General features: G+C 48.8%; 1 protein-coding gene across 1 annotated transcript; it reads left to right on the top strand.

The window, feature by feature from the left end:
- Positions 1–277: 277 nt before the first annotated feature.
- LOC125426974 (zinc finger protein 660-like) lies at positions 278–8,738 on the top strand. Its single transcript, XM_048485883.1, has 6 exons — positions 278–431; positions 3,943–4,105; positions 5,449–5,900; positions 6,084–6,198; positions 6,641–7,429; positions 7,776–8,738. Exons 3-6 carry the CDS (start codon positions 5,478–5,480, stop codon positions 7,880–7,882), a joined length of 1,434 nt encoding a protein of 477 aa, XP_048341840.1. The 5' UTR covers positions 278–431; positions 3,943–4,105; positions 5,449–5,477; the 3' UTR covers positions 7,883–8,738.
- Positions 8,739–9,145: the final 407 nt, after the last annotated feature.

Here is a 9,145-nt window from a genome sequence, read left to right on the forward strand (position 1 = left end):
TTAAGCTCAAAAGTTTAAGTTGCAGGGCCTTGGGAGCAACCCCGGGGTTGGCAGGGCCCATGTAAATGTTTGCAGCATGAAATGCATCCGGCTGTGTGCAGAGCCCGCCTTCTGTGTCTGGGGTCCATGCATACAGGTGAGCCTCCTTGCTTGGGATGGGGAATAAACTCTGGCTTTTCACTCTTGGGGTCTGGTCCAGCCCTGAATCCTGATGTCCGGCCTCTCCTCCTCCGATCTGGCCCTTCCTCCCCCAAGCCACGCAAAGCCCCTTTTGCAAAGGGAGGGAGGAGAGGCTGCGCTTCACCCACCATGGAAAGGGCGATGCTTTGGCCACAGAGCCCGCCATCCTAGAGAGGCCGCCCGGCAAGGAGGCCGGAAACCATCCAACCGGCTTCCGGGTGTGGAGAAGCCGCCTTTGCAGCCCCTTCGGAGTGAGTCGAGGGGGAGCTGGGGGGAGGGAGAAGCTGGGAAACGGGGCGTGGTGGTGGTGGTGGAGGGATGTGTGTGTCAGGCGGCCCCGATCCAGGAAAGGCGACCCACTGCAAAGCCTCAGGAGAGGGGGGTCCTCACTCTGTCGCCCCTCTTGCCCCTCCTCTCTGCACAAGGGGGCGGGGGGTGAGATGCAGCCCCTTCCCTGCATTACGGAGGCCCCTCTCAGGCTGCTGGACCACATATTTGCAGGGGAGGGAGGAGGAGGGGAGGGAAAAAAAACAGCAGGGAAAGAGGGGCTGGATTGGGGGGGGTCAGTGACTGTCCAGGAAAAGAGCACTGACTCACTACAAAGCCTCGGGAGAGGGGGCCTCACTCTGTGTACTACGCCTCCTCTGCTGAGGGGCAGGGGTGGGGGGGTTCAGGGGAGGCAGAGGTGAGGGTCAGCCCCTTCCCTGCATTGCAGGAGAGTCCCTCAGTGACCATTTGTGGGGATTGTAAAGGGGAGGCGGCGGGAAGAGGGGCTGGATTGGGCAGAGGGGCTGCTTAGGGTCAGACCCCCGGGGGCTATTCTTAGGGCAAGCGAGAGGAAGCATATGCCCCCCAGGGAGAGCAATAAGTCGTGGGGACCCCCCAGTCCTGGCTTTTCTCTGGGGCGTTCAGTGGATTTGCAAATGAGGCGCATTCAGAGGGATCCGAGTCTGCAGGGGACATCCCCACATCCAGGAGGGCGGGGGAGAGGACAGTTCTCCATTTGGGGCTGAAGGGCTCACAGTGAGGACTTGAGCAGGGTGTGTGTGTGTGAAATGTAGGGCCAGGATCTTCTAGGCAGGGCCCAAAGCACAGAGAATAGCCCCCAGGGGGGTCTGACCCTAAGCAGCCTGTCCCTCCCCCACTTCACACAACCCTCCTTCATCCAGAAAGAGCCACTTTGGACGAAGCCACCAGGTCCCCCGAGAAAGAACAGCCAGGGAATGGACCCCTGCAAGAGATGAACAGGACAGGGACTTGTCCGCCCTTTAGCTGCTTGCTGACCAGGAGAGAGGGCTGATGAGTCAAGGCTGAGGAGGGGCAGGAGATTTAGGGGAGCCCACCCCACCCCTTTGACCCCTCTACTTGTCAGCCTGGTCCCAGCAGGCCTTTCCTTCCTTCCCCCTGAGGGTGCCAAGCATTGCAGCAGTCTCCTTTGCCCTTTGGGAAAATGAGGGAGAGCAGCCCCCTTCAATCCCCTTTCTTCTTCTCTTTGGTGAAATCCTGGTTCTCTGAGTTGCAGGTTTCTTTTCTATTCCCCTGGGTGTGTGTGAAGTGTGTGTGGAGGGGTCACTCCAGGCCCCCTGAGGTTATGAACCAGAATGGAAAGATCTCTTCAGGTTCATCAGTGCCGGATGCTGAATGGAAGAAAGGATTGAAGAGCGCCACTCGGCAGAGACAGCTTCTCCTTGAAGTGTGCCACGAAGGCACTTCCGCTCGCTGCCACCAATTATTTTTTTAATGGTCACTGATCACCCCGAGCCTTGGGCCACCAATATATATGTACTGGTCACTGTGACCCACCCAGTGGCGTAACTAGCCAAACTGGCGCCCTGGGCAAAACCTGAGTTTGATGCCCACTCCCCCAGGCGCGTGCCCGGTGCAACGCGCACCCCCCAACCCCCTTGTAGCTACGCCCAGTAGTGTATCTAGGCAAAGTTTGCCCCCCCGCCCCCATGAGCAGCCGCCCTCCCCCACCATGACCAAACAATGATTTCTTACACCAGGTCGTTTCAAAGTCACCATCACATTACAGAATGTGCCCCAACTCACAAATCTGAACACAGCAATAGGCCATACCACGCAGCAGAAATAATTTTTTAAAAAACATTTTCAAAATGCTTTCAAAATGTTTTATTGCTGCTATGAGAGCATTTTATGGTGTTGTATCTACTCCCCCAATTGGGGGAAACAGCATCACTTTCAATGTTAAACAAGTGATGCTAGAATCCACCCCCAAACAGCATCATTTTCAATCCACATTAAAAGAATCTGGGGTCCCCAGTTTAAACAACATTGAAAGTGATGCTATTTTGGGGTTGATTCTCCCCCACCCTGAAACAGCATCACTTTCAGTGTTTAAACTGGGGACCTCAGATTCTCCCTTTAAATCCATGCCAAAGGGGGGGATTTAAAAGGAAAATCTGGGGATATTTAGGGTGTGCCTACTGTCAGGGGTGCAATTGTTAAGCTAGCAGCACCAAACTTTCAGGGTATCTTTGGGAGACTCTCCTAATGATACCACCCAGGTTTGGTGAAGTTTGGTTCAGGGGGTCCAAAGTTATGGACCCTCAAAGGTGTAGCCCCCATCTTCTATTAGCTCCCATTGGAAACAATGGGGGATGGGGGCACCCCCTTTGGGAGTCCATAACTTTGGACCCCCTGAACCAAACTTCACAAAACCTGGGTGATATCAGTAAGAGACTCTCCTAATGACACCACCCAGGTTTGGTTCAGGGGGTCCAAAGTTATGGACCCTCAAAGATGTAGCCTTCATCTTCTATTAGCTCCTATTGGAAACAATGGGGGATGGGGCACCCCTTTTGGGAGTCCATAACTTTGGACTCCCTGAACCAAACCTCACCAAACCTGGGTAATAGCATCAGGAGAGTCTACCGAAACATCCCTGAAGTTTTAGTGCTGCTAGCCAAAAATGGAAAACCCATTAAAATACCAAAAAACCCTACAAACAAATCCTGCATTTTGGCGCCCACCACAAGGGGTAGTCCTGGGCAACTGCCCACTTTTGGCCAATGGGCGTTACGCCACTGGGCAGGACACGTAGGTATGCAGAAGAGTTTGAGAACTGGAAAAAAATGATCTTTTGCCCCACCCAAACCAGCCCAGCAGTCGGGCCTGAGCTTGCTTCTCACCTTCCGGGAGCTATGGAAGATACAGATTTATGGAGCATTATTTAAGGGGAAGGGAAAGAAGACGAAATATGAAGGGGCACGGAGACAGTGGGCACCCCCTGACCCTAACATCCGTCCCCCAATCCAGGGCTTCATTAGCTTTTCCAGGCTCTTCCCCTTGGTCTCCAAATCAGCTCTGCCAAATGAATTTTTTTCAGGATCTCCTCCTAAAAAGACTGGTTTCCCCCTCCTCTCACCAAACACACATATCAAGGATGCTTTGTGGCAAAGCGGGTTCTGTCACCCATTGGGGCAGTGAGGGGGGCTAAAGGTTTGGGGTACTCCATAGAAGGAAAAAATGGCACAGTCTACCAGAGTGATTGGAGGGTCTGAAGCTGCCGGTCGCTTACCTCAGAAGGATCCCAGCTTTTAACTTATTTATTTATATTTGTTTATTTGATTTGATTTCTATTATAAGAGTATGCATTAATTGTACGAGTATGAGAATTTCCTATACTGGTTATTGAAAAGGAGGATTGTGTTTATAATATTAATTGGCCATTAATCTGTATTGTGATGGTTGTGATCAGAGTGACTGAAGGGCCCTGAAGTTGTCGTTTATTTACCTCAGAAAGGCTCCCGCCTTTTTATAAAGCTGCACATTGATATCCGAGAGCTACAAGAAACTCGTGAAAAGAAAGAACAGACAACATACCAAGGAACGACAGAACTGCGGTACTCTGTTCACCTTTATAGGACTGGCTTGACAGAAGGAAGACAACAGGCCCAAACTGGTATGTGTCAATTCTTATTTTTCATACTTTGTACTTGGCCTTATGGTATCAGCCTCCTGCCCATCACACACAGAAGACCCAATTCTCCCGCCGGCACTGGGGTTGGAGTGGGAGGAGCATCTTTTAACCAGGCAAATGAGTTACAGACACCCCCCTCCCCCCAGAGAGAAATATGAGGGCACAGTCACAGGAGGCCTGGGCTCAGGTCCTAGTAAGGCCCATGCAAGTATTTTGGTTTATGCTCCCCTCATCTGCCATCTCCCTTATGTGGACCTGGATATTGGCTTGGAATTACAATGGATTCGTTTACATATAGAAAGTTGCCTTTGGGAGGGGGACTCGGAGCCTTTACACCCTGCCTTCCCCTGGTTCCATCCCAAATTTCCAGTAATTTCCCAACCTAAAGTGTGCAATCTTGCCTACTCACAAGGGTTCATTGCCACCTTACCTCCTGTTCATCCCAGCAGCCATTACGCCCCATTCCACGTACAAACCACACCTCTGACAAAATCCCACTCTGTGCCAGTGTCAGATTTACATGTGCCCTGTAGTAGCAGTGGGGACCACTGTGGATTTGGGTGGGCGTATCTCCTGACACATCCAAAGCTCCGACAGACCCTACACCTAGAACATAAGAACATAAGAACTAGCCTGCTGGATCAGACCAGAGTCCATCTAGTCCAGCTCTCTGCTACTCGCAGTGGCCCACCAGGTGCCTTTGGGAGCTCACATGCAGGATGGGAAAGCAATGGCCTTCTGCTGCTGCTGCTGCTGCTCCGGAGCACCTGGTCTGCTAAGGCATTTGCAATCTGAGATCAAGGAGGATCAAGATTGGTAGCCATAAATTGACTTCTCCTCCATAAATCTGTCCAAGCCCTTTTTAAAGCTATCCAAGTTAGTGGCCATCACCACCTCCTGTGGCAGCATATTCCAAACACCAATCACACGTTGCGTGAAGAACCGTTTCCTTTTATTAGTCCTAATTCTTCCCCCTAGCATTTTCAATGAATGCCCCCTGGTTCTAGTATTGTGAGAAAGAGAAAAATTTCTCTCTGTCAACATTTTCTACCCCATGCATAATTTTATAGACTTCAATCATATCCCCCCTCAGACGTCTCCTCTCCAAACTAAAGAGTCCCAAACGCTGCAGCCTCTCCTCATAAGGAAAAGTAAAGTAACATCTTTAAAGAGCCAGAAATACAAGCCCCAAGAAGCACTTCTATTTTGATCCACTGTACATCAGCATCACCTTTCTCTTTTGTTTTGCTTGTGTCTCTCTGCCCCACATCTGCCCGGGAGAAGCCTTTTTTTCTTAGCCAACTGAGAAAGGCATCTTTTCAGGGAGTCAAAGGCTGAGTACAAGAAGAAGGAGATGGAAGAACAGGACCCAGAAGGAGTGGGACGTTGCAAGAGAGCAATGAACGGCCCCCGTCCCATCCAAGCTGGAAGTGGTGTTGAATTCTGGGAGAGAGCTGTGCCGGAGATCCGGAATCAAGAGCCCCTGAATGCAGAAATACTTTGTCGACACTTCTGGCAGTTCCGCTACCATGATGCTGATGAGCCCCGAGAAGTTTGCAGCCAGCTGCATGGACTTTGCAACTGCTGGCTGAAGCCAGAGAGCCACTCCAAGAAGCAGATCCTGGACCTGGTGATCCCGGAGCAGTTCCTGACCATCCTGCCCCACGAAATGCAGCGCTGGGTTAGAGGATGTGGTCCGGAGACCAGTTGCCAAGCGGTGGCCCTGGCAGAGGGCTTCCTCCTGAGTCAAGCCGAGGAGAAGAGGCAGGCAGAGCAGGTGAGGGCTTTTCTTCCCGCTTCTTCTAGGGAATTTCTCATCCCTCCAGATAATTCCCTAAGGTTGAAGGAAAACCCTGCTAGGTCTGCTAATAGATAGGGGCAGAGTCTGGGAGTGGGGCAGGATGCATTCCTCAGTGTCTTCCATTCCGTCTCTTACCTGTCTCCCTCGCTGTTCCTTCAGAGGTGGGGTCCATCCGTGAAGATGGAAACGAAGTTCTCTGAGAGGGAAAGAGCTCCGCTGGAGGAAGGGCAGCCTGCCCATGACCAGGAACGTGCCCAAAATGCCCTCTCATGCGGTAAGGACTCCTTGTTCCGTGATGGGATTGGAACACCCAGTGAATTTGGTGGGTAGAGAGTTCTGGTCAGGAAAAAAGCGAAATGCTTCTTCACACAACTTGTGACGCTCATTGCTCAACAGCTGTGATGCCCATAAAAGGGGACTAGACAAAATCATGGAAGCAGTTCCACACATGGGTGACAATATTCACATCTCTCCTTTTTAAATGAGAGGGACTCAAGGTGGCTCAGAAGAAAAAGCAGAAAAACCCCAGCCAAGCTCTTAAGAATAAGCAGAGCCTCTCTCACAAATTACCAGAAAGTTTTACAGATCTTTTTGTCTGTACACAGGGCAAAGTTTCACAACACTAGGAACGGGGGTGCATGAAGAATGATTCCTGCAGCAAACAGAATAGGAAGTCGAAGCTAATGCTTTTTCTTCTATTTTTTCCTCCCTCACAGGCAGTGAAGAGTGTGGAAAGAGATTCAGTCAGAGTAGCCATCTTCAACAGCATCGAAGAACTCACACAAATGAGAGACCTTTTGACTGTTTCGAGTGTGGAAAGAGATTCAGTCATAGTCAGAATGTTAAACAGCATCAAAGAACACACACAAGTGAGAGACCTTTTGAATGCTCAGAGTGTGGAAAGAGATTCAGACGGGGTGGCAATCTTCAACGACATCAAAGAATTCACAAAAATGAGGGACCTTTTGAGTGCTCAGAATGTGGAAAGAGATTCAATGAAAGTGGCAGTCTTCAAAAGCATCAAATAACCCACACAGATGAGAGACCTTTTGAATGTTTTGAGTGTGGAAAGAAATTCAGTAATAGTCAGAATCTTACACTGCATCAAAGAACGCACACTAATGAGAGACCTTTTGAGTGCCCAGAGTGTGGAAAGAGATTCAGTAAGAATAGCAATCTTCAACGGCATCAAAGAACTCACACAAAAGAGACACCTTTTGAATGCTCAGAGTGTGGAAAGAGATTCAGACATAGTGGCAATCTTCAACAGCATCAAAAAACTCACGCACATGAGAGACCTTTTCAGTGTTTCGAGTGTGGAAAGAGATTCAGTGGAAGTGGCAATCTTCAACAGCATCAAAGAACTCACACAAATGAGAGACCTTTTGAATGCCCAGAGTGTGGAAAGAGATTCAGTCAGAATAGTAATCTTCAACAGCATCAAAGAACTCACACAAAAGAGAGACCTTTTGAATGCTCAGAGTGTGGAAAGAGATTCAGTCAGAGTAGCCATCTTCAACAGCATCAAAGAACTCACACAAAAGAGAGACCTTTTGAATGCTCAGAGTGTGGAAAGAGATTCAGTCAGAGTAGCCATCTTCAACAGCATCAAAGAACTCACACAAAAGAGAGACCTTTTGAATGCTCAGACTGTGGAACGAGATTCAGTCGAAGTGTCACTCTTCAACAGCATCAAAGAACTCACACAAATGAGACCTTTTGAATGTTTTGAGCATGGGAAGAGATTCAGTCATAGTAACACTCTTTGAAAACATCAAAGAAATCACACAAACGAGAGACCCTTTGAATGCCCGCAGTGTGCTTGGAATGTGGAAAGAGATTCAGTCAGAGGGGCGCTGTTCAGCAGCATCAAAAGATCCACACAAGGGAGAAACCTTTTGAGTGCTCATAATATGGAAAGAGATTTAACCAGTCTAGCAATCAGGTCCAACACCTAAGAACCCAGACACAGGAAAAACCTTTTCGAGTGTACTGTGTAAGGTCCCTGTCTCCTCATCAGGTGAGGAACCCCCATCTTCTGGGGGTTTTTTGAAGAGCACCCCATTGAAATTCTGAAGTAGAATCGGTATATCTTTGGGATAGGTATGGGAGAGCCCATCTGCCTGCCATGGGCAGAGAACTTTCTATCAAAGAAGCAGGAGGTCCCCAGGACTTTTATATATATATCTCCTAGTTCCATGGCCTGTGAATAGCGATGTATCTACTTCAAGAGTATTTCATCAAACCAAAACAAGTTCATTTCCAGTTAATGGGCAATCACCTCTGAGCCATCAAAGCAGCCTTCACATCTGATCAACTCAGGCACATCTGATCAATTCAGGCACATTGGGTGGTGTGAAAATCTCCCCATATGGGAATGTCGGGGGTCACGTTCAACACTTTCCACTGAATTTTGAGGGCGGTTACTTTAGACTGCTCAGTCCCATGTCAAACAATGGAATTTTCTCCATAGAAGGGAAAACCAGGTATGTGGAAAGGATTTTCTAGCTTTCCCCCCATTTCCTGGTTACCCCTGCAACTTCTTTGCAGGAACCCCTCCCCCCAACTAACTTTCTTTCTTTCTCTCTCCTCCTGCTCCATGGACTCTCAGCAATTCTCACCTTCTCACACACCTTGGAACAAATAATATTGTGCTCTCTCTTTATCCTTGCCTCCCCCTCCCCTTTCTTTGTTTTTGCATGTGCACCTACTAGAGCTTACCGAATTAGCTCTCATGTGCTTAGTGTAGATTCTCTACTATTTTATTTCTTTCATTCTGTTTTGTATCCAATAAAATTAAAACTGATCATTTCACCTTTTTTGTAATTTTGTTCTTGAATACTTCTACTGAGATCTACCCTGGTATTCATAGACTACAAAAACTGGAGTTTGAAATGTGGAGTTTGAATCTAAGGCTCATTCTGCACATGCAGAATAATGCACTTTCAAACTGCTTTCAGTGCTCTTTGAAGCTGTGCGGAATGGCAAAATCCATTTGCAAACAGTTGTGAAAGTGGTTTGAAAAAGCATTATTTTGCGTGTGCGGAAGGGGCCTAAGATTTAAAAACATCTGTGTATTTGTTACCGCTGTTGCTCGGGTAACAATAAGTGATTTCAGCTCAGCAACTTAATGAGGCGCAGGAAGCCGATGGTCTTCAAAGCACAAGGATTGTATTTGGAGGTGGTGGTCACAGCTCGGGCAGGAGAATCGCGCTCTTGCA

This window comes from Sphaerodactylus townsendi, linkage group LG02 (assembly GCF_021028975.2).
Source record: "Sphaerodactylus townsendi isolate TG3544 linkage group LG02, MPM_Stown_v2.3, whole genome shotgun sequence".
NCBI classification, from domain to species: domain Eukaryota; kingdom Metazoa; phylum Chordata; class Lepidosauria; order Squamata; family Sphaerodactylidae; genus Sphaerodactylus; species Sphaerodactylus townsendi.